We start from the raw sequence: 25906 nt of genomic DNA, 5'->3' as shown, positions 1-25906 counted from the left end.
AAATTAATGATTTGAAACCGTGAAGTATAGTTTAGAGGATAAAATAGTTACAAGAAGTCCAAAAGGTCATATGTATGTAAACTTTGCTTTTCTTATTTCCTGAATATGTTTCCTTAAGTAAGACAGTAGGAGAATGGTTTTTTTTTTGTAGTATCTATTGGTTTTTACCAAACTCTAGAAGAGAGAGGTTAATTTTGTGGTAGTATTTACTCCTGATTTCTTTTTAAAAATATAGTTTCAAATATTGGAAACTGGGAGACTCTAATGCAGTATTAACATTGCCACATATTTCTTTTTCCTTTAAGTCCATTGTGTATTATCAACAATAAATTGCCCCAATTAAATTACATATAAAGACAAGTAACTCTTAGAATATTTATTAAATCAGTGATTTACAAGAAGGACATTGATCAATAAAGGTAAAATTTTTCACTCAACATGAACCTTTTAAATGTGTAAGGTTTACGTTCAAATTCATTTCTTTAAAAAAGTATCTGCCCATTTAAGATTATATCATAGTGTGCGAAGCACTGGTCAGAGTTATGTCACCAGAAATTCCCAGCGTGCTGATTTCCCCGAAATTTTTCACCCGATGATTGTACTGCAACAAGTGAGCATCATTGACTGCAACCTTGAAATGGTCAGGTTCAACCAGCACTTGTATCTGAAATGGCACATACACAAAACTGTTAGAAATGCCCATTCCTTTTAAAACCAGTCTGGCCTAACCTCAGGGTGTCTAAAATTTCATCTTTCTGATCACTTGTTAGAACTAATCAAAGTCAGAAATGCTAACTTTCTAGAAAAAAATAAATTCCAAATTATTCAAAGATTTAAATGGAACAAAATGATAAATTGTTAAAAGGATATATAATTGAAGCCACAGAGGAAAAGATTAATCATTCCTCTACATAAAAACTTAAAGCTTTTGTATGGTCTCAAACACTGAAAGAAAAATTAAAAATAAATGCTAAAGTAGGAATTCTCTGTTTAGAGAAGTGAATGTTATGAAGATGGATAATAACCAGTTTTGGCAAGAGTAAGAGAAACATAATCTACCAGTAGTTAGAGGATGCATTAATTCTAACATCATTTTGGAAGCAGCACTTTGGCAATATCTTCATCTTAATTTTAAACATATATATATTTTGAATAAAATTACTCTTCTAGGAAGCAAAGATGTATTAGGATAGTTATCACAGTATTTTAGTAAAATAAATAAAGCTTTCCAGGTTTTGTCTGTTTGTAATATTTCCATACTCCAAATTTTCATCAGTAGGGTACTGGTTGAGTTACTGCATATCTAAACAATGAAGTATTATTAGGTGACAATGTTCTGAGAAGGAAAGATGTCCACCAAATGTAGAATATAGACCCTGTTAGTCCCTGTCCCTGAGGAGCTGATGGTCTAGCTGTTTTATTGCCCACTGTATAGTCAACCCTAACCCAACATTGTGGACCTAATATTTGTTGAAGCCATGCTTAAAAATAAAAAATGTGTTGCTTGTCATAAGAAAACACTGGAAAGATAACTCAAGTTGTAACTTTTGTGAGGATGGGAGAAGGGTAAAGGATGGAGGACTTTTTAGTAAAAAAAAAAAAAATCTAAATTTTTCTTTTCATAAACAAGCATGAATTAATTTTAGAGTTTACAAAATTTAGTTTTGATTGCCATGCTAACCATGCAGTTTTAAGGAATGAAATCTCAGCACAACTATATCATAAAGACTTTTTAGGGGACTTCCCTGGCAAGTAGTTAAGACTCCTTGCTTCCACTGCAGGGGGAGCAGATTTGCCCCACAGGCCTCACATTACAGCCAAAAAAAGAGAGATTTTCTGCCTTTTAAATTAAAGATGCTATGTTTCTCATTTCCAGAAAATCAGTTTAGGGTTGACAAAACTCAGAGGGCTGGTAACAGGGACAATGGTGAGGTGCCTAAATGGAGTTGAGGAATGTGCCACTATTTCTGAGACCATTCCCCTGGGATGGGGAGCAGATGTACTAGTTAGGTGTCCCAGGACAACTGATGAAAATTAATTTCCAGTGTGTTGTGGTTTAAGCTTGATTCCCCATGAGAAATATACATTGTCAACATATAATAGCAATAACTTACTTTGAAAGGTTTACCACTTTCAAATGGGAAAACCATTTGTCTTTCTTCCTTTCCCCAGTTATTATTCAGCTTTGAATTGCAAACAATGACTCTCCTGTTGTCCTCATTGAAGCGTGGGTTAAAGTGGAAGGCGACATCATTCCCTCTCTTGAAATCTAAAGCAAGTCTGTTTTAAGTCAAAAGTCAGAGTTAGTAAAATGATTCGAGTTGTACATTTGTATCAAGTGAAGAACATATACTTTTCTAAAGAGCAAGTCATTTATAAAGTACAGGAAAATTTTCTAAACAGAAAGCAAATAAACCATAGAATGGGTTCAAACTGGAAAGTACACTGGGCCAAGTCCAGTAATTCTACCTCATGTGTGGGATGTGTGTTCCAAGACCCACAGTGGATGGCTGAAACCACGAATAGTATTGAACCAAATTATCTGTCCAACTATACACACATACTTTTTCCTATAAAGTTTAATTTATAAACTAGGTACAGTAAGAGATTAACAACTAATAAAATAGAAAAACTATAGCAATATATTGCAAAAGTCATGGTCTCTCTCTCTCAAAATATTGTATACATTTAATACCTTTCCCATCTGAATTAAACATTTATGCACTGGGGTCATAATTTCTACAGTTTGAGATATGACAAAAAAAAAAAAAGCATGAGTTTCGTTTTCCTTTCTCACAATTTCATGGGCAAAGGATTTGTACTTACTGTAGATCTTAGCAACCTCAGTGTATAATTGTTTTCTTTCCTTATTGAGTACTGACCCCTTTTCACTTCAAGAGAGCCCTTTACAGCTTCTCTTTGGCATATGTGAATTGCCAGCATCACTGCCCTTGCTTTTGGGGCCGTTATTATGTAAAATAAGGGCCATGTGGACACAGCACTGGGGTACCATGACAGTGGATCTGATAACTAATAGACCAGATATGCAGCAGAAGGGATGGTTTCACAGCCTGGGCAGGATGGGGCTGGACAGCATGAGATTTCACCATGCTGTGTACAATGTTGGCAACTTAAAACTTATGAGTTGTTTGTTTCTGGAATTTTCCATTTAATATTTTCAGACTGTGATTGACCTTGGGTAACTGAGACTGTGGAAAGCAAAACCTCAGATTAGGGGCAGTACTATATTCGACATACTACCACAGTATCCCACGGTAAACAAGACAATACGTGCTGAGTTTTTAGCCTTGTCTTTGGTTATATCCTATTTACCTGTATTTCCCTTTTTACTATCTCTACATATAAACATGATCAAGGTTTCCTTGCAGAGGTTTGGGGCCACTTTGAGGGCACTTTATACCTGACATTATGGAAATACGGCTACCTCTTTCCTGCCCTGACAGGTTACTTTCAATCCCTGTTAAAAGTAAACCAGTCACATAAAGTACTATCAAATCCCTGGCTTCCTCATAGTTAACTGGAAAACCTGGTCCTAAAACAGCAAGAATGATATAACATAGTTAATGTTCAGTATCCTGTTGCTGAGTTGTAAAGTCATAATAATAAATGTGTTAAATATTCTGTGATGTGAAGTGGAATTAATGGAAGTGCTGGATAAACTTTCTATCCTGATCTCTCTCCTTGGATGTTAATACAAACACAAGTTCTCTGGCTGTTAAAGCACTACACTTTGCACACGGTTTCTCAAAAGTGTGCTCCCCAGAGCACTAATATCAGAAGCAGCTGGTCCTGTTAAAAAAGCAGCTCTTGTTTTAAAGCAAGGTCTGCATTCTAGACCTATTAACAATGATCCTTTGGGTGTTTTCATTCACCCAGTAACAGATACACACACCCATCAATGATTAAATTCACAGAAAAAGAACCATATAGTCAAATGGCAGTAGAACTTGTATTTGACTTAATATGCAATGCGTGTACTTTCTCAGCAGTGAAAAGGTAATTGTCATCTCTACCACTTCCAGGATTTTTCTTCTTTCATGCGATTCCTCACATAGATTTTGCAGCTCAAAGCAATACATTTCTCAGTTTACTACCGCTCTAATCATTTCAACCAAAATTGGTTTTAACCTACCACAGTCTCTAACCTTTCTAGTGGTGGTGGTGGTGGTTTAGTTCATAAGTCATGTTAGACTCTTTGTGACCCCATGGACTGTAGCCTGCCAGGCTCCTCTGTCCATGGGATTTCCCAGGCAAGAATACTGGAGTAGGTAGCCATTTCCTCCTCCAGGAGATCTTCCTGACTCAGGATTAGAGCCCGTGTCTCCTGTGTGGCAGGCAGATTCTTTACCACTGAGCCACCTGGGAAGCCCAACCTTTCTAGTGTGATAGTCCTAAGTAAAGCAAAGATGGCATTGTGGTTCTGCTTAACAGCAGCTGCCTCAGGAGAGCCGATATTACCTAATCATGAGTGCTGCCTGCACAGGATCAGGGCTCTGGGTCCTGTGTTATTTTGGGAGGCAAGGTGGATGAGGATACAGGCAGAAGATATATTGAGTATATGTTTTGTAACTTGCTGTGAGACCAGTTTGACTGTGTAGGGAAGTACTGTGCTGAGAGAAGCTGTCTAGGCTGTGTGGAAGGAAGAGCTAGCTTAAGATAGTGACTACCACGTAGAACAAGAGGAGGCTGGCTGGAGGTGGAGTGAACTGGTTGGCTGAATGTAAAATGATCCGATCAGAACTTGTCCACCTCCTGGTAACAGAGGAGGTTGCTCCCGCTGATTCACCAGGATCAGAGTGACAGGTACTCACAGAGGCTATTTACAGAATTAAATAAACCTGTGTACACAGCTTGGCGAAGGAAATGGCAATCCACTCCAGTGTTCTTGCCTGGAGAATCCCAGGGACAGAGGAGCCTGGTGGGCTGCCATCTCTGGAGTCACACAGAGTCGGACACGACTAAAGTGACGCAGCAGCAGCAGCAGTGTACACAGCTTGAATTTCTACCTTTTGTGTATTGTCTATAAGACCCAGAAACAGATTAATTAATGGCTGTAGGAGCTTTAATGGTACCACCAACCTCAAGGACAGACATACTGAACACCTTCAGGATATATGTAAATATAACCAGTGGTGATAACCAGAGTCTGGTGTCCCAAGGCAGCTGTAAATCAGCATGGATTTTCTGAATTGAACTCAAAATCTTAGCCCCTTCTAGTTCACCTCAACCAAAGCAGTACCAATGGTGAAGACTGATTTATTTTGACCAATTACTTTGTCAAGTTAAAACTTTAACTTGTAAAGTTTTTTCAAACCTTTTAAGTAAATAGTGTCTATTCAGATCACTGGGGTTCCCCACCTTGTCACTTATCACCTGTAGACCAGGCCAATAGTATGAACACGGAAAAGGCAACCAAGCTCACAAATCTGAGAGTGTATCATGACCGTCACAGCTACAGGGAGATTGTACCAATATGAGGACAGGAGGTATAATATTTAAGCTCTCAGATCAACTAGGCATCTTTTTCTTTTTGACCCAAGACTTAGCAAGGGATTTGTCCTCTTGGTGAGATTGATTACAGATCACCCTTTATTCCAAAATCAATCAATATGTTAGACTTGCTAATTTTGCTCTTTACCTGTTCGCATTGGGCTTTACTGTACCCAGGATTGTTATCAGCATGCGAGGCCTGATTCCTCCAGGAAAAGGCAGGTCATAAGGCACATTCTGAGAATTAAAAAATGCATATATATCAATAAAGAGTCATGTTCCGGGGGACTTTCCTGGCAGCCCAGTGGTTAAGATGCTATGCTTTTGCTGCAGGGGGTGTGAGTTCAGCCTAGTTCACCCCAGTCAGTGAACTAAGATCCCACATGCCATGCAGCTACCCAATCTCCACCCCCCTCCAAAAAGAGAGTCATGTTTTCTTGAGGGAAGAAAGAAAAAGACATTGCTAGAGTTCAACCACTATTAATATATGTGAATAACATGTAACCCTACTTTAAGCCATCTTTCAGACTCTCAGGCCACCTTGTCCAGGGCCTGAAGAGCAATGGCTCCCTACACAACTACAACAATCAAGAAAAAGGCCATCAGTTAATTAGTGCCAAAGACAATATGTTCCCTTCTGGAGACTGTATCGCTCATGATAAGGACCATCCTAATCTATAACTCATCCATGGAGCCTGTGTTTTGGAAAGGCTTAAGCTAGACCTTGCAATCATTTCTGTGCCACCCTTAAGATCCTTGTCATATGACATGTTCATCCCGGAGCTCTGCTCCCTGCAGGCAAACACCGTGGCACCTTCCCGGCCTCTGAGGTGCTCTGATGTTTAATTCACACACGCCCCGTGTGGTGCTTTGAAGGTGGCAGGTACTCAATGTTTGTCGAATGGGAACTTTCCAGTTAATACCTTCCCCAGGTCATTCGACAAATATTTACTGACCGTCTATGTTCAAGGCGTTATAAATATTTCCACTGCTCTATCTTGGCTTCTTCTGTTTTTCCTTTAAGATTGTTTCCCCCTGGGTTCAACCATTGCCCAAGTCTTTTTCTCTCTAGCTCTGATCTGATCTGTTTTAGTCTTGTGCTTCTTCCCATCTGGCTTTGCTACTGGTGCCACAAATCCAACCAGTGTGAACTGCAGTGGTCTCCCCTGCCTCTCCCCGATCTGATCCCCTTCCTGAGTTCCTGGTTTGGGCTGACCCTTGGCTGGCATTCTCCTTGTCCAGCCTTGAAAAGCCAGAGTCGTTTCTTGACTCTTTGTTGTTGGTGTTTAGTCACGGAGTCATGTCTGACTCTTTGACGACCCCATGGACTGTAACCTGTCACGCTCCTCTCTCCATGGGATTTCCTAGGCAAGAAGACTGGAGTAGATTACCATTTCCTTCTCCAGAGGACCTTCCTCACCCAGGGATCGAACCCGTGCCTCCTGAATTGGCAGGTGGATTTTTCACCACTGTTAAAGTGCTGTACTCAATATGTCAGAAAATTTGGAAAAGTAAGCAATGACCACAGGACTGGAAAAGGAACGTTTTCATCCCAATTCCAAAGAAAGGTAATGCCAAAGAATGTTCAAACTACCATACAATTGTACTCTTTTCACATGCTAGCAAGGAAATGCTCAAAATCCTTCAAGCTAGACTTCAACAGTATGTGAGCTAAGAACTTCCAGATGTATAAGCTGAATTTAGAAAAGAGGAACAAGAAGTCAAATTGCCAACATCTGTGAATCATAGAAAATGCAAGAGGATTCCAGAAAAATGTCCACTTCTGCTTCATTTGACTACGTGAAAGCCTTTGACTGTGGATCACAACAAATGAAAATCCTTAAAGAGATGGGAATACCAGGCTACCTTACCTGCCTTCTGAGCAATCTGCATTTAGGTCAAGAAGCAACACAATGAACTGGTTCAAAATTGCAAAAGAACTGGTTCAAAATTGCAAGAGGAGTATGTCAACGCTGCATATTGTGACCCTGCTTATTTAACTTCTGTACAGAGTACATCATGTGAAATGCTGGACTGAATGAAGATTGTTAGGCGAAATATCAACAACCTCAGATATATAGATGATACCACTCTAATGGCAGAGAGTGAAGAGGAACTAAAGAGCCTCTTGATAAGGATGAGAGAGGAGAGTGAAAAAGCTGGCTAAAACTCAACAATCAAAAAAACTAAATCATGGCATCTGGTCCCATCACTTCATGGCAAATAGATGAGGAAAAAGTGGGAAACGCAGATTTTATTTTCTTGGACTCCAAAATCACTGCAGATAGTGACTGCAGTCACAAAATCAGAAGACCCTTGCTCTTTGGAAGAAAAGCTATGACAAACCTAGACAGTGTATTAAAAAGCAGAGACATCACTTTGATTCCAAAGGTCTGTATAGTCAAAGCTGTGGTTTTTACAGTAGTCATATACAAATGTAAGAGTTGGACCATAAAGAAAGCTGAGCACCAAAGAATTGATGCTTTTTAATTTTTGGTGCTGGAGAAGACTCTTGAGAGTCCCTTGGACAGCAAGGAGACCAAACCAGTCAATCCTAAAGAAAATCAACCCTGAATATTCATTGGAAGGACTGATGCTGAAGCTGACATTCCAGTACTTTGGCCACCTGATGTGAAGAGCTTACTCATTAGAAAAGACCCTGATGCTGGGAAAGACTGACGGCAGGAGGAGAAGGGGGTGACAAGGGATGAGATGGTTGGATGGCATCAACAACTCAATGAACATGAGTTTGAGAAAACCCCAAGAGATAGGGAAGGACAGGGAAGCCTGGTGTGCTGCAGTCCATGGGGTCACCGAGAATCAGACTCGACTTAGCGACTGAACAAAAACAAGACTTAACCACTAGATTCTGGGGTTCCTGCTCTTTAATCTCTTTCCCACTGCCTCTTCCTTCCAGAATTTCCATATTCCTGTCTCAACTGACTACCTGTATGTGGTCCAGGTCCTGCACATCACCTCTCATGCGCCTAATGCTGTCTCTCTGCTCTCCTCTAAGCTGACCAGTAAGCAGAGCAAATACTCCCTGTGCCATCACACTCTTGAAAGGGGCTGATCTCACACTGCTATTGAACTCTTTTCTCATAGCTAGACTGCTTCAAGATGTGTCTGGAGCCCCCAGAGTTGGGTTTTATGGTTAGAATTCATTTATTAAAATGAATTTTAATATAAATGAAAATTCAATCCTTAGATCACAAAATTATCTTTAGAAGGTTTTTAAAAACCAGATTACTGTGGTTGCCCCAAATTTCCCCTCTCTGACCATGGGAAGGTTGTATAACCCTGCCCTATTTCCTTATTTGCAAAGTGGCGATAATAACAGTATCTTACAGGGTGCTTATGGAGTTGAATGAGAGCATCCATGTCGAAGCACACAGCTGACACATGTTATATATTCAGTGTTTATCAGTAATAACAGCCATTACCATGATCTTGATTTATGTTAAAGCTGCTTTACAGATGCCTTCAAAACACACATTGGCTTCCCTTTAAACTAACAGTACATACACTAAACACCGGAAACGAATTTTTCTATTGGACCAACATACACTGTGCCTGGTCCTTGCAAAATGGCTCTAAGCAGTCAGTTTCAAGCTTCAGGTCTCCTGAAGCCTGATGACACTACCGCTCCAGACAATTACCATTTTCCTTCTTTCTTTTTTTTTTTAATATTTATTTATTTGGCTGTGCTGGGTCTTAGTTGTGGCATGTGGGATCCAGTTCCCTGATCAGGGGTCGAACCCAGGCCCCCTGCACTGGGAGCACGGAGTCTTAGCCACTGGACTGCTAGGGAAGTCCCAGCCGTGTTCTTTATTAACGTGGTCCTGATCACGTTGAAGTTTACTAAATGATTCACTCCATCTTACCAGTGGTCCGGAAGGGATGCCGTAGGGACCGGCAGCAGGGTAGGCTCCAGGAGCACTTGGCTGTGCCGGAGGTGGGTAGGCCCCAGGTCCGGGGTAGGCACTCGGTGCAGTTGGCCCAGGATAAGCAGGTGCTGTTGGGCCAGGGTAGGCCCCAGGAGGTCCCTGTCCAGGGTAGGCCCCAGGAGGTCCCTGTCCAGGGTAGGCCCCAGGAGGTCCTTGTCCAGGGTAGGGGCCAGGAGGGGCCTGTCCAGGGTAGGCCCCAGAATAGGCCACTCCTGGGTAGCCTCCTGCCCCAGCAGGCTGGTTTCCCCATGAACCAGGCCAACCTTGGGGGTTTGGTTTTCCAGACCCAGATAAGGCATCATTAAGCTGGAAAAAGAGACATTAAAAAAATTATAGGATGAAAAACAATCACAACAGAATTTTCAGGAATATGTGATCTAAGAACGAGAGGGATGTGGTGAAGATATGAAATTCATATCAATAAAGTTTTTCCTACCTTTTAGTTTTGAGTTCCTAAGACTAAAATTTGACTATGGTATTACACATGCTTTATCACTTTACTCTTGCCTCCCATCATCTCAGATCATTGAGGGTTGCCTTTTTGTAATTTGCAAAAGTCAGGAGCTAGCCATTCTCTATGTAAAAGCACATACTTTCTAACTGACATGAAAAAAAAAAAAATCACAAAACTCAGTATACTCTTGGGCTGCAAAACCTGCCACCGAGCTGGTCCTGGTTGCGCTGGCCTTCGCTTTGCAGGATGTCTACTGCACTTTGGGTTCGCCAGGTAAGTTACCACTTGGTGGCATCCAGGCTAGTACCAGAGAGGCTGCCTTGTACACAGGGAGAAGCCTGCGATGTGGAGTCAGAAGGTTTGGTTTAAAATTCAGTGCCATCCATCAAGAAATCCAGTGTTATCCATCAAGAGCTCCAGAATTTCAGAGCCATCATGTCACCTGTTTCGGACTTAGTGTATTTGCTTGTAAAATGGGGATAATGATCTATTTCATACGATGGTTGTGACAAACAAGTGAGGCAGCGTTTGGGACGGCTCTTTACAGACTGCGAGACCGTGCCAGTGTTGGACTGTGTCCTTTCTCTCCAGGAAGAGACTGCTTTCTCCCTGCCTGTTTTATACAGTATTTAGCACACTGCCAGGTGGTACATGGAAGAGGTCCAGTAAAGACTTCTACGTTGACCGAATATGATCTGCCAGGATTGTCTTTGATGCATTGGGAACACAACCCTAGATCTGGTGTTGGGGCAACACAGTGAGGCTGTGAAGGGAGCCCATGTGGCCTGGGGGAGGGAGAGAGAAACAGAGGGCTCTGTGATGATGGAAAGCAAACTGGATTTAGAAAACAAACCTGAGCAGAGCTCGTGGCTCTAGGTGACGTGTCAGTCCATTAGGAAATTTGGGAATACATAAGCATACTAATAGGAATTTGTTTTGGCTGCTTCTTACTCCAGCATTTGGGAAGGGAGAAGGAGTTGAGGGCACTTTAGGATTAAAAAAAGTCTGGTTGCTCAGAATGAACCACACTGCCCTTTGCTCAGCTGGCTTCTCAGCTCCCACCGGCAGAATCCATCAGCTTCTGTCCTAGGCCTTTGGTAAAAGGGTTACTGTTAGTGAGGCCTCTCTCTGCCTGGCTTTCTTCCCAAACCTGTTGCTGCAAAAACAAGACTCCACCTAACAAGCCCTCATTGGATAGATGAGGCCAGAGGAAGCCACGTGGTGGGAGAGTTAAACAGGAAACTTGAGTGGTTAAAAAACAAACAAAAAAACCCTCATCCTGCATGAATGTATATATATTAAGGTAGGAAAACAGACATAAAACACTTACCGAAAAACCGTCTGCCATTTTCCTGAAAGGAGAAAAAAAAACAGGGGTTATCATTTGATCTTAAAAGATTTCACTGGTTTCTGTATGAACATCACAAACAGCTCATTGCACAGGTCAAGTACAGGCATTCTCTAAACACAAGTCCATTCTCCAAATATGCCAAAATCAATGGTGGGGAACCACAAAAATGTCTCAAAGGGTGAATGTCTCCACCTGAATCACCAGGCCCTATTTAACTCATAGCTGAACTCTAATCACACTATTTTGTGGCTGAATCCTGGAAGTAACAGGCTATACAGTGCAAGTGGCAGAGCAGGAAGTACAGTACTCTGCCGTTTCCTAGGTAACAAATGTAAACAGTCCTGGTTTGTCTTTGGTTCTCCTTCACCTACCTTCCTGTGCTTTTTTTTTCCACCACCACATAAAAAGTGTTCATCAAATGAATCTTGCCCACCTCTCCTCAGGTTCCCACTAATAGCCCCACACCCTCTTCCGGGTTTTAGAAAGAGGCCATTGGTTCTTCCTCCTAGTGTTTGAAAGACAGTCTCTGCCTTACCCACCCCAGTGCCCAAGACATAGCTGCTACTGCCCACTTATTTCTTCATTTGCACAAATGTGTGCCTGTTCTGCGCCAGGCCATAGGCGGGCTCAGGTCTGGGTTTGAAGATGGAATTGGCTAAGATGTATCATCAAAGGGTCCAGAGGCCAGAAAGGGTCACAAGTAATGGGTGCTATGAGCCAGAATATGTGCTACAGGAAGTCACAACTGGAAAGAAGACTTCTAACAGGGACAGTGTTGAGCGAAACGTTGAAAGAAAGGTGAGACTGGGGATATGAAGCAATAGCGAAGAAAGGCGAGCACAAGATGTACTGTTTTTTTTTTTTTTAAGGTGTTTGTTATTCCACATGAAAATATGTGGCAGTATAACAAACCAAGGTTTAAAAAAAAAATGTCAGACAATTTGGAGGAAAATATTTTGGGGTAGGATGCTACCAAAGAGGGCTGGCCTTGCCCAAAGCTGCCTCAGTGGGTGGCCATGAGTCCATCATTCCTGCTTCTCTGGCTCCTCCCTCAGTGCCAGTTCCCAACAAACAAGATGTTCTACACTTGCTCCCGGAGCTGGTGCTCTGGCGATGAGGAGAGGAGGGCAGCTTGGGACTCCTCAGGCCTGGGTTATTTTCTCCACCCAGAATCACCTGTGCTATGGTCAAAGTTACCTGGATCTTCAATAATCAGAATCTTTTTCCTTAAGTTGTCTACATGTGTGTGCTGAGTCACTTCAGTCATGTCGGACTCTTTGCTACCCTATGGACCATAGCCCACCAGGCTCCTCTGTCCTTAGGATTCTCTAGGCAAGAAAACGAGTGGGTTGCCATGCCCTCCTGCAGGGGATCTTCCTGACCCAGGGATCAAACCCACATCTCTTACATCTCCTGCACTGGCTGGTGGGTTCTTCACCACCAGCACCACCTGGGAAGCCGTAAGGTGCCTACTTGTTGAAGTTATTCAATTATTCTAAGAAATGATCCCTTAAATGGTGGCTACTTGATAGGTCCTAAAAATACAAAATACTAGACTTTTTGGTAAAACAAAAGCAGACAAAAAGTCCTCCTAGAACTTAATGTATGCTTCACTTATACACCAGATATTTTATCTTACTCTGCTGTTACTTATAATACAGTTCAATATTACCTTCTATTAATTTTTTATTTTTGCACATCTCTTTTTAAATCTGGACATTCTCAAACATATTTGGATACACTCAGGTTATCACTGTGCCCATCTTCCAACTTGGAAACTGCAAGTGATCTAATTGGGAAGTCACAGTGACTTTCCCAGGGCTTGTTTCACTGCGTTTAGTATATAATATTCGACTCTTTAACGCAAAAGTTGGTTCTCCTCTATACCCTTCCCCAAAAGACTGCCACTGCCTAGAGAAGTGTGCTGCTACCACAGGGGGAACTTAAGAGTTGTTACAGGGACTTCCTTGGCCATCCCGTGGTTAAGGCTTCCGCTTCCAATACAGGGGGAGCAGGTCTGATCCCTGGTTGGGGAACTAAGATCCCACATGCCTGGTGGCCAAAAAACCAAAACATAAAATAATATTGTAACAAATTCAATAAAGATTTTTAAAAGAGTGTAAAGAGTTCTTACAGAAAAGGGAAAGAAAGGACTTTTTTTTTTTTTTTTGGCTATGCCGTGAGGCATGTGGGATCTTAGTTCCCCAACCAGGGATGGAACCCATACCCCCTGCAGTAGAAGCACAGAGTCTTAACCACTGGACTGCCAGTGAAGTCGTTTGAAAGGATATTTCTTAAGTCAAGAGCTTTGGATGCCAGAAAGAAACAATTTTGGACTTCATAATAGGCAGAAAGTTTAGTTCTTTTGATTACACAAACTCTTCCATTCCTGAGCAACATAGCAATGACTTAGCAATAACTTTTTAAGTGTTTTGACTTCTTTTAAATATCCCCATTGTGCTGGAGCTTATCCCTGACCTCAGCATCACTGACATTTCAGGTGGGATACTTCGCAGGGACGGGCTCTTCTATGCATCATGTGCATCCCCGGCTTCAACACACAAGACGACAGCGGCAAACCCCCTCCCCCCATGCCTGCACTGTGATAACCTAGAATGTCTCACGATGTTTCGAAATAACCCTGGGGAAGCAAAAGGATGGCAAAATTGTGTCTGGTTTGAGAACCACTGGCCTGAGCTAATGAGGATATGTATCCTCAGATAAAAGTACCCATTCAGGTCAATAAAAAACAGAAAGGCAGTTTCAGTTGTTAAAACTAGTTAAAGCTGTACCTCTGGCCTCATAAAGTGTCATTAATATGTGTGCTTAGTTGCTCAGTCATGTCCTACTCTTTGCGACCCCATGGACTGTAGCCCACCAGGCTCTTCTGTCCATGGGGATTCTCCAGGCAAGAATACTGGAGTGGGTTGCCACTCGCTCCTCCAGGGGATCTTCCCAACCCAGGGATCAAACGCAGGTCTCCCACATTACAGGCTGAGCCACCAGGGAAGCCCATCTTATTAATATAAATCCAGTTAAACTTAGATATGTTTAAAGGCTGATCACAACCAGAAACTCATGCGAAGACAGCTAGCCCAAAATGTAACATTTATTCTTTTCCAAGTCTCTGTTCAAACATATTCAGTTTATTTTGGATTGGAGTGGAGTGGGTTGCGGTCTCCCTCTCCAGCGGGTTTTTTGACCCAGGGATTGAACCTGGGTCTCCTGTATTGCAGGCAGATCCTTTACCATCTGAGCCACCTGGGAAGCCCCATTTTCCAGCTAGACCAAAACAACTGGAGAAGCCAAGCAGACCCCACTCTGTTTCCGCTGTGTTTCAGGTAACACCAAGGGGGACGGTTTGGGTTGTGCTCTGACACATGAGAAGCCCATTAGAACAATGACACCCCGTATCTGTGTGATGTTTTCAGTTTATAAAGCACTTTCACACACCTTTCTTATTTTGATTCTGATAATAATCTTATGAGATTGACAGGGAAAAGTTAACATCCTTACTTCAGAGGTGAGGAAACTGAGTCTCAGAGAGTTAACATGGTGGCCCAGAGTCATTCTGTCATTGGCAGGCAGGGACCTGAGTCCAAACGCCCTGACTCCTAAGTCTGACTGATTTTATACTAGTAGCAAACCTCACACTTTGACATTTTAAAGTATAGTCCTTTGGAAGTATTAGTTACTTCATTTAGAAATTAATTCTCTGGCTTACTCATTTGGAACTGCATAAACATGCTGAAATTGTAAACAAAAAAAGAGATCACGTTTTTGTCAGAAACTAGCTGGGTGACTCATGCAGCGTGCAGTGATACTGAATATAAGGATGCCATTCTGCACAGTCACTTTGCTAATTATAACCACATTTAAACTGATAAAGCTTGCTTTCCTAAAAGTTGGGTATGCATTGTTTTGATTATATCAACTCCCAACCATCAGCGCTCTGATGGAAAGGTTTCTAACCAATGTTCTTTTTAAATCAAGGTTAGCAACCTTAGAACGTAAAAGGAGAACCAAAAAACAATTTTAAAAAATCTATTTGGATAAACATCTTCCTACTTGCCTGGAAAATTTCTTTCTTTTTAGATGAGTAGCCTATATAAAGAGACAATCAAATGTTAAAAAGAAAAGGGGGAAAAAAAAACTTCCCACTGTACAGATACTATAGGTATGTGAACTCTGGCATTCCCAGAATCAGAGAATTTTGAAGTCAGATAAGAAACACCACATCAAAGGCAAAAACATTTAAAAAATACTATCTGAATCGTCACATTTGGAAAAACCTACAGGAATTAGTTCAGTATCACTTTGGAACAAGGAATTTAAACATGAGTCAGAATGCAGGCCACTTTTAATCTGCTGTTAATTGCAGCTTTGCCCTTTAATAAAGAGTTGCTATCCACTGTACTATGTTATTCTAGACCCATGTAGCAATTAATTCAGTTGCCTGGATTCCCAGGAGGACTTCTGAAATTTCTGCCCACAAAGGGCCCCAACTTTTATAAAAGCTGTAAAGGAAGTAAATCATAAACTATTTCCTCAGAACCCCAAGCACTGCCCACACTCCTCTCCAAAGAACACAGGAGAGGCGGGCTACTTTCTGGTCTTACTGAAACATGGAACAAGGCTTCAAAAATGCTTATTTGCAAAGCCAAATTCAGAGATGCTAGTTAGGATAAAGGAAACTGGTCCTTTCCTAGGATTTCTTTTTCATCACAGTTCCTCAGCCATAAGGAAGTTAAAGTTACTTTGTACCTCTCAGTTACTGATTTTTTTTTTTTTCCCCATATGGAAAAGCTGAATATCAGTCAAGAGAGAACACATGATACTTAGTCAGCGGCAAACTGGAATTACTGCCCTGGCAGGCTTACCACTCAGAATTTAATGAGAAGAATTCATTCAGGCACCAGACACAAAATGTTAACTAGCTGTCCTCAGCAGAAGCCTCTGTCCCAAACTAACAGGAAAGAGAGGCTAAGTTTTTGATCAGTTACCATGAGTCTCAGGTACAAGAAGTTTACAAGCCAACTGGTATTTTAGGTAACATAAGCACCTCAAATTTTATTATATGAACATAGATCTCTACTAGGGATAACATTTAGAGTCTGACTGAAGAGAGTTCTAGGCAAACAGTATCTATAGGTGAGACCAATAACGGCCTTTTGAACTCACTAGCAATAAGTAATGGAGAAGGCAATGGCACCCCACTCCAGTGTTCTTGCCTGGAGAATCCCAGGGACGGGGGAGCCTGGTGGGCTGCGGTCTATGGGGTTGCACAGAGTCGGACATGACTGAAGCGACTTAGCAGCAGCAGCAATAAGTAAAAAGTCTTTTTATAAAGCTCTTCTGTGTATTTGTAGCATAGCAAAATATCATTGACTAAAGACCTGTCAACAGAGCGAGACTAGCCTACTACATTTTAAAAAATGAGCTGGGGTCAATCTATCAAACAGTGCTCCTCCTCTTCTGCTTCTTATGTAACTTGGTGAGGCATCCACCTAATATTTCTAAGCTCAAAACATTCAAGACCCGTCATCAAACTTCTCCCCAGAATATGGAGACAATGCTGATTTTAAGCAAAAGCCCCCCACATGATTAATTTAGGCAGCTCCAATTTCCCATAGATTAAGGGTGAGGCACAGTCATCAAAGGGATGGATGACACGACTCTAGGGATTCAAAGACAATGTCTAAAAAGGACATTCTTGTGGGACAATGAATTTTATTACTGAACTTTTATGGAAACACAATTTCCTAGCATGAAAGATCAACTTTGTAAACTTGGGGCAAGTGAATCAGAATTTTGGAAGTTGGTGAAAATTTTTTCTCATGCTCTGTGCCAAGTGGTCAATTCTTATTGCCACCGTTTTCTGCAGAACAAAATGAGCCTCTCTTCCATTCCTTTTCCAGAATCCTAGAAACAGACAGGGTCACTGAAGTCAAACCGTCCTCATTGTCCAGCAACCCAACTCCCAGGAGTCACTTTACAAATATTCCAGGTATCTGAAATCAGGATCGCTAAGGGCAGGGCATGAAGCCTAAGGCAAAACCTCAACCCCAGTGTCCCAGAGCTCCTACTCTTCAAAGCGCAGGCATGTTTGTGCTTTGATATGAGCAACTCACAATTTAGAATATATTCTCAAACATGTTTTAAAAGCAACCCCTCCCCACCTCAACTAGGGCTCTGCACACTCGGACCAACATTCAATTCTGCCACACCCCACACGTCCCCAGCACAGGTCTGAGATCGTTAATGCTCAAATCTGGACTGGGATTTGCCAAAACTGAGGGTGTGCGGTCTTTGCCAAGCCAGGCACATGCCCACTCAGCCTTGGGGCAGCACCATTTTCTGCGAGGTCAGCATGCAGAGAGCGGCTGCAGCCCCGGACTGTTGACCTGTAGCAGAACACATCCCCATCCCACAGCCAAGCTAAGAGGCGAGGAACCGCCCACAGAGTGCCGGGGCAGTCTCCACCGTGGACGGAGGCAGGGGCACCTGGTTCCTCCCGCCCAGCTGAAGCAGGCAGCTGGGAGGATGCGCGCGCGCCCACCACTCACCACGGGCCACCTGGGGCGCGGGGCGCGAAGCCCGGGCTGAGCCTCCCAGTCGCCACAGAGGGTGACACACCCGTCCATCGCGAAGAAATTAAGGTGAGTTTTTTTAAGTCGTTGCTAACTTTCCTCGAGTCTCAGACTCCTCTTTTGAGGGCTCGAAGCCAAGGAACCTGGGCCCAGAACGCGCGGTTCCCCGGGGAAGCCAAGCCCCGATCTCCGGCTCCCGCCCAGCCCGGCAAAGGGGGCCGCGCACCGAGCAGCGCCCGGGCACCCTGGCCTTGCAGCAGGCGGGTGTGCACTCCCGTCCCGGCGCCCCCGCCACTTACCCGACGCCTCTGCACTGGCTCGCGCGTCGCGGGGGAGGCTCGGGCAGAGGCGGTGTGGTCCTGCCGGGGCGGCGGCCGGCTCTGCGCCTCAAATACGCCCGGCCCGGCACGCCTCTCCCGGGGCGGGGCCGCCACCCCGGCCGCCCTCGGCCTCTCCGTGCGAACTAGGCTGGGCGAGTCCTGGCCCCGCTGGATACCCGGGCGCCCAGGCGCCGCGGATCCAGGACGCAGAGGAGACGCCTGACTCAGGACGGCGGTGGGTGGGACCCGCGGCCTCCATCCCTTCAACGTCCAGTCGGTCCCCTCCGCAGCCGCCAGAGGTGGGGTTCACCGCCCTCTCCTTAGATTCACCTGCTAAGGCCTCAGACCAAGACAGGGAGAGTCTGCGAAGCTTTTAGTGACGGGGAGGGTCCTGTCACGTTTTCTGAGATGCTGGGTGAGAAGCTCCGTATCTTGTTTTATTCCCCTTCTGCACTGTGATGTGGGTGCACACCTCTCAGACCAGGAGCCCTAGATTGTTTTGCTGTTTGCTTCCCACTTCCTCCTCAACATCTGCACTGTGTTTGGTAGGTCCTCAGTAAACTGGTTAAATTTGTTTAGTAAATGAATGATTAAAATAGTGAATCACTTCCTAGGAAGTCTGTTTTCTCAAAGATTGGAAAGAGTCCTGATGGAGGGGAGAGTTAAATACAAATGTACCTTTGAGAAAGGTAGGAAAAAAATAAAGCTATGACCTTAAGAAGGGCTTGGCTGGTAGCTCAGCTGGTAAAGAATCCACCTGCAATGCACGAGGCCCCGGTTTGATTCCTGGGTGGGGAAGACTCGTGAAGGGATAGGTTACCACTCCAGTATTCTTGGGCTTCCCTGGTGGCTCAGAATAAAGTAAGAATAAAATAAAGTAAAATAAAGAATCCGCCTGCAATGCGGGAGACCTAGGTTTGATCTCTGGGTTGGGAAGATCCCCTGAAGGAGGGCATGGCAACCCACTCCAGTATTCTTGCCTGGAGAATCCCCATGGACATAGGCGCCTGGGCTGCAGTCCGTGTGATCACAAAGAGTCTGACCTGACTCAGCAACTAAGCACAGTACAACATGTCTCTAAGAAAGATTGTTACAAGTAGTGATGTTTCCAAGAGAAGTGGTGTTTGTCGGTTGCATTTCACTGGGTAATAGCTGAGTGAAATGACTAAGGATGTCTTAGATACATATGTTTTTTAATTCAAATAGCCACTCACAAAAGTTAACACACAGACATAGAAAATAAATTTATGATTATCAACATGATAGTGAGAGGAAAGAACAAATTAGTAATTTGGGATTAACAGATACATACTCCTAGACAAATAAGATATAAATAATAGACAAATAACAAGGACCTACTGTGTAGCACAGGGAACTATATTGAGTATCTTGTAATACCTATAATGGAAAAGAATCTGAAAAATAATGTGTGACTGAATCACTTTGCTGTATGCCTGAAATATTGTAAATCAACAATACTTCAATTTTAAAAATGAACTCAAAATGGATTAGAGACCTAAATGTATGACCTGAAACTATAAAGCTCCTAGAAGAAAACAGAGAAAGAGCTCCTTGACATTGATTTTAGCAATAATCATTTGGATATGACACCAAAAGCACAAGCATTAAAAGCTTAAAGTAAACAAGTGGGACCTACATCAGACTAAACAGCTTCTGCACAGCAAAGGAAACCATCAACAAAATAAAAAGGCAGCCTACAGAATTGGAAAAAATATTTGCAAATCATATATCCAAATAAGAGTCTAATATCCAAAATATATAAGGAACTCATTCATACAACTCAATTGCAAAAAAAAAAAAAAAAAAATGGGCAGAGGAACCAAATGTTTCCAAAGAAGATATACAAATGGCCAACAGGTGCTCAGTGTCATGAAAAGGTGCTCAGTGTCACTAATTGTCAGGGAAATGCAAATCAAAAACACAATGAAATATCACCTTATGCCTGTTACAATGGCTACTGTCCAAAGACAAGAGATAAGTGTTGGAGAGAATGTAGAGAAAAGAGAACCTTTGTGTACCATTGGTAGGAATGTAAATTGGTGCATCCATTGTGGAAATGGTTTTGAAGTTCCTCAAAAACTTAAAACCAGAACTACCATATGACCCATATGGTATGTACTTCTGGGTACATATCCAAAGGAAATGAGATCACTATCTTGAAGAGATATCTGCTCCGCCATGCTCATTGCAGAATTATGTGTAATAGCCAAGACCTGGAAACAACCCAAGTGTCCACTGATGGATGAACAAGATAAAGAAAATGAGAGCTTTGTATCTATGGCCTTGTGCTGTGCTCTGCTTAGTCGCTTCAGTCATTCCTGACTCTTTGTGACCCTATGCAGCATAGCCTACTAGGATCCTCTATCCATGGGATTCTCCAGGCAAGAATTCTAGAGTGGATTGCCATGTCCTCCTCCAGGGGATCTTCCTGATCCAGGGATCGAACCCGAGTGTCTTATATCTCCTGCATTGGTGGGCAGGTTCTTTACCACTAGTGCCGCTCGGGAAGCCCATCTACAGCTATATACTATGTCTGTATCTGTACACATTCACACACACACACACATGTTGACTTAAAAAAAATGCACAACGTGAGAGTTGCAAGTTAAGTTTTATTTGGGGCAATGTGGGGGCTGCAGCCCAGGAGACAGCACCTCGGATAGCTCTGAGAAACTCTTCCAAGGAGATGAGTGGAAGGACAGCATATGTGATTTTGGTAAAAGGGGGAGTACATGCAGTCAAGCGCATTTATTTTTTTAGAAAGTTTCTGTTGGTCTCATGAAGCTTCTGCTAGTCATGAGAAACAGTCATCACCATGAAGGATTTTAGTGCTTTTCTAGATATGAGGTGATACATGAATTGGACTCATAAAATCAGCTCCTGAGAATAACCATCTGAAGACCTGTCCTGCCAGTTTCCAGGAGCACAAAGTGCCTCCCTCCAGCTCTCCACCCTGAACTCCTTCAGCGGGGTGTTGGAGGTCAGCAGCTAACAGCAGCATATGATTTAATTCTTGTAGCAATAGATGGCAAGTGCCCATGGAAAGTGCCAATTTGTGGTTAACATACACAATGAAATATTATTCAGTCATTAAAATGGCAGGAAGGAAATCCTGCCATTTGTGACAGCATGGATGAAACCTAAGGGCATTAGGCTCAGTGAAGTAAATCAGAAAAAAACAAATACCAAAATAATCTCACTTATATATGGAGTCTAAAAGTCAAGCTCATAGAAACAGAAATGTAGAAACATAATTTCGTTGCCAGAGGTTAGGAGATGAGAGAAGTGGGGAGACGTTGGTCAAAGAGCATAAACTTCCAGTTAGTTACAAGATGAATAAATTCTGGGATCTAATGTATAGTATGGTGATTATAGTTAACAATACTACAGTTAACAAGGGCTTCCCTTGTGGCTCAGCTGGTAAAGAATCTGCCTGCAATGTGGGAGACCTGGGTTCAATCCCTGGGTTGGGAAGATCCCCTGGAGAAAGGAAAAGCTACCCCCTCTAGTATTCTGGCCTGGACAATTCCAAACTGTATAGTCCATGGAGTTCCAAAGAGTCGGACATGACTGAGCGACTTAAAAAAAAAAAAAAGTTAACAATACTTGGAAGTTGCTAAGACAGTAGATCTTAAGTATTCTCATCACATACACACAAAAGTAACTGTGAGTGATGGATATGGAAACTATTGTGGTAATTGTTTCATATATATGTATATATATTTATTATATACAGATATATCTCATTTTATATGTATGTATAACCAAAGTTTCAGATAATGTTGAATTGGCCAAAATCATTCAAATGGACTTTTTGGCCAGCCCAATATTAACAGCTACTATTCATCAAGCACTTATTATGTGCTTTTGTATTTTTTGTTTTTTATATTTATTTATTTGGCTGCATTGTGTCTTTAGTTGAGGCATGCGAACTCTTAGCTGTGGCATGAGGGATCTAGTTCCCTGACCAGGGATCAAACCTGGGCCCCCTGAATTGGCAGCATGGAGTCTTAGCCACTGGACCACCAGAGAAGTCCCTGTTTATTTCTGTTTATTGTTGGTTCCCTCTGACTTTCTTTTACTTCCTTCCCTGACTGCACAGTTCTTTGCTGTATGAATGATGAATCCAAGAGGGATATAATAGGCACTCAGTATTTGCTAAGTAAATAAATTCATAGTGTGGGCCCTGGAGAAAAATCCTGAGGCTGTTTGATTTGATTACTTTCAATGCTTTTCACTTGTAGTTAACTATTTAATGCCTCTTAAAATGATTAAAAATTTAAGAATGAAGCACTCAATACGTTGTGTATGCTTCCTAATAGGTTTGCTATGTTTGTAAAATACAAAAAATGAAAAACAAAAAATTGTTAAAATGTCTTTTCTCCGGGGAACTAAAAGCTGACCACTTATTTCAGATAAATAAACCTATTCTCAAAACAACTCCACAACTCAGTGATGAAGCAGTTATTAGCCAACTCTTTAGTACATTTTTACAGGAAAGTTAAATTATGTATATCTACTCCTGCGGGCAGGAACCCCTAAGAAGAAATGGAGTAGCCATCATGGTCAACAAAAGAGTTCGAAATGCAGTACTTGGATGCAGTCTCAAAAACAACAGAATGATCTCTGTTCGTTTCCAAAGCAAACCATTCAATATCACAATAATCCAAGTCTATGCCCCAAACAGTAACGCTGAAGAAGCTGAAAGTGAATGGTTCTTTGAAGACCTACAATACCTTTTAGAACTAACACCCCAAAAAGATGTCCTTTTCATTATAGGGGACTGGAATGCAAAAGTAGGAAGTCAAGAAACACCTGGAGTAACAGGCAAATGTGGCCTTGGAATACGGAATGAAGCAGGGCAAAGACTAATAGCGTTTTGCCAAGAAAATGCACTGGTCATAACAAACACCCTCTTCCAACAACACAAGAGAAGACTCTACACATGGACATCACCAGATGGTCAACACCAAAATCAGTTTGATTATATTCTTTGCAGCCAAAGATGGAGAAGCTCTATACAGTCAGCAAAAACAAGACCAGGAGCTGACTATGGCTCAGATCATGAACTCCTTATTGCCAAATTCAGACTTAAATTGAAGAAAGTAGGGAAAACCACGAGACCATTCAGGTATGACCTAAATCAAATCCCTTATGATTATATAGCGTAAGTGAGAAATAGATTTAAGGGCCTAGATCTGATAGATAGAGTGCCTGATGAACTATGGAATGAGGTTCGTGACATTGTACAGGAGACAGGGCTCAAGACCATCCCCATGGAAAAGAAATACAAAAAAGCAAAATGGCTGGGAAGACCTTACAAATAGCTGTGAAAGGAAGAGAAATGAAAAGCAAAGGAGAAAAGGAAAGATATAAGCATCTGAATGCAGAGTTCCAAAGAATAGCAAGAAGAGATAAGAAAGCCTTCCTCAGCGATCAATGCAGAGAAATAGAGGAAAACAACAGAATGGGAAAGACTAGAGATCTCTTCAAGAAAATTAGAGATACCAAGGGAACATCTCATGCAAAGATGGGCTCGATAAAGGACAGAAATGGTATGGACCTAACAGAAGCAGAAGATATTAAGAAGAGGTGGCAAGAATACACAGAAGAACTGTACAAAAAAGATCTTCATGACCCAAGATAATCATGATGGTGTGATCACTGACCTAGAGCCAGACATCCTGGAATGTGAAGTCCAGTGGGCCTTAGAAAGCATCACTACGAACAAAGCTAGTGGAGGTGATGGAATTCCAGTGGAGCTATTTCAAATCCTGAAAGATGATGCTGTGAAAGTGCTGCACTCAATATGCCAGCAAATTTGGAAAACTCAGCAGTGGCCACAGGACTGGAAAAGGTCAGTTTTCATTCCAATCCCAAAGAAAGGCAGTGCCAAAGAATGCTCAAACTACCGCACAATTGCACTCATCTCACACGCTAGTGAAGTAATGCTCAAAATTCTCCAAGCCAGGCTTCAGCAAAATGTGAACCATGAACTTCCTGATGTTTAAGCTGGTTTTAGAAAAGGCAGAGGAACCAGAGATCAAATTGCCAACATCCGCTGGATCATGGAAAAAGCAAGGGAGTTCCAGAAAAACATCTATTTCTGCTTTATTGACTATGCCAAAGCCTTTGACTGTGTGGATCACAATAAACTGTGGAAAATTCTGAAAGAGATGGGAATACCAGACCACCTGATTTGCCTTTTGAGAAACCTATATGCAGGTCAGGAAGCAACAGTTAGAACTGGACATGGAACAACAGACTGGTTCCAAATAGGAAAAGGAGTTCGTCAAGGCTGTATATTGTCATCCTGCTTATGTAACTTCTGTGCAGAGTACATCATGAGAAACGCTGGACTGGAAGAAGCACAAGCTGGAATCAAGATTGGCGGGAGAAAGATCAATAACCTCAGATATGCAGATGACACCACCTTTATGGCAGAAAGTGAAGAGGAACTCAAAAGCCTCTTGATGAGGGTGAAAGAAGAGAGTGAAAAAGTTGGCTTAAAGCTCCACATTCAGAAAACTAAGATCATGGCATCTGGTCCCATCACTTCATGGGAAATAGATGGGGAAACAGGGGAAACAGTGTCAGACTTTATTTTTTGGGGCTCCAAAATCACTGCAGATGGTGACCGCAGCCATGAAATTAAAAGACGCTTACTCCTTGGAAGGAAAGTTATGACCAACCTAGATAGCATATTCAAAAGCAGAGACATTACTTTGCCAACAAAGGTCCATCTAGTCAAGGCTATGGTTTTTTCAGTGGTCATGTATGGATGTGAGAGTTGGACTGTGAAGAAAGCTGAGCACTGAAGAATTGATGCTTTTGAACTGTGGTGTTGAAGAAGACTCTTGAGAGTCCCTTGGACTGCAAGGAGATCCAACCAGTCCATTCTGAAGGAGATCAGTCCTGGGCTTTCTTTGGAATGATGCTAAAGCTGAAACTCCAGTACTTTGGCCACCTCATGTGAAGAGTTGACTCATTGGAAAAGACTCTGATGCTGGGAGGGATTGGGGGCAGGAGGAGAAGGGGACGACAGAGGATGAGATGGCTGGATGGCATCACTGACTTGATGGACATGAGTCTCAGTGAACTCAGGGAGTTGGTGATGGACAGGGAGGCCTGGTGTGCTGCGATTCGTGGGGTTGCAAAGAGTCGGACACGACTGAGTGACTAAACTGAACTGAACTAGTGGTTGGTACTGTTCTTGCATTGCTGGCCGCTTAGGTTTACACATAGAAGTCACTGTATGCTGGGGATTGTTTATGAAAATAGACCCCTTCTCTGAAGAGGGTACCTGGCAACCAATTTACGCAACAGAATAATTCATGGTAAATGACTCATCTATGAGTATTCAAAAGGAGTTACCCATAGGAATGACCTTCGCCTCTTCAGAAAATGCTGTAAATCTTAAGACTTTGAGTCATGAGGCCACAGGGCCAGGAGTGGCATTGCTTAAAGGGCTAACCTCTGGTAATAAGAAAAAGGGATGGCCAACTGGTTGTTATGGAGACAAGGGATGAGTCACCCTCTTGTCTTTCTTTCCAGTGATCTTCCGGGATAGATACAGCTCATGCCCTTGCTACTTAGTGGGCTTGCTTATGCTAATCATGTGCTAAGAAATCTTTTTGGCTTCACTTCCTTAATTGCACATCCCCATGCAACACTCTTTGGTATCAGATTCATGCCCCTTAAGCTAACAGAAG

General features: G+C 42.5%; 1 protein-coding gene and 1 long non-coding RNA gene across 2 annotated transcripts in view; one reads left to right on the top strand and one right to left on the bottom strand.

The window, feature by feature from the left end:
- Positions 1 to 361: 361 nt before the first annotated feature.
- On the bottom strand, positions 362 to 18288 carry LGALS3 (galectin 3). Its single transcript, XM_019968958.2, has 6 exons — positions 18153 to 18288; positions 11243 to 11264; positions 9396 to 9764; positions 5660 to 5748; positions 2115 to 2280; positions 362 to 664 (listed from the first exon to the last, which is right to left on the bottom strand). The coding sequence occupies exons 2-6, from the start codon at positions 11258 to 11260 to the stop codon at positions 509 to 511; spliced, it is 798 nt and encodes a 265-aa protein (XP_019824517.2). The 5' UTR covers positions 11261 to 11264; positions 18153 to 18288; the 3' UTR covers positions 362 to 508.
- The window catches only part of LOC139185304 (uncharacterized), an 83412-nt gene continuing 74986 nt past the window's right edge, over positions 17481 to 25906 (top strand). Inside the window, exon 1 of the long non-coding RNA XR_011568923.1 lies at positions 17481 to 17922. This is a non-coding gene — a long non-coding RNA (uncharacterized lncRNA). The remainder of the gene's footprint in view (positions 17923 to 25906) is intronic.

The sequence above is a fragment of the Bos indicus genome, chromosome 10 (assembly GCF_029378745.1).
Source record: "Bos indicus isolate NIAB-ARS_2022 breed Sahiwal x Tharparkar chromosome 10, NIAB-ARS_B.indTharparkar_mat_pri_1.0, whole genome shotgun sequence".
Taxonomy (NCBI): Eukaryota; Metazoa; Chordata; class Mammalia; order Artiodactyla; family Bovidae; genus Bos; species Bos indicus.
This window is presented reverse-complemented; position numbering and strand designations above follow the sequence as displayed.

Excerpts from the sequence above, each read along its gene's own strand:
- LGALS3 (XM_019968958.2), bottom strand. Across the intron at positions 5,749-9,395 it reads GCATCCCTTCCGGACCACTG|AATGTGCCTTATGACCTGCC; the intron begins GTAAGATGGAGT and ends TTTAATTCTCAG. Across the intron at positions 2,281-5,659 it reads GTAAAGCCCAATGCGAACAG|ACTTGCTTTAGATTTCAAGA; the intron begins GTAAAGAGCAAA and ends GACTTAAAACAG.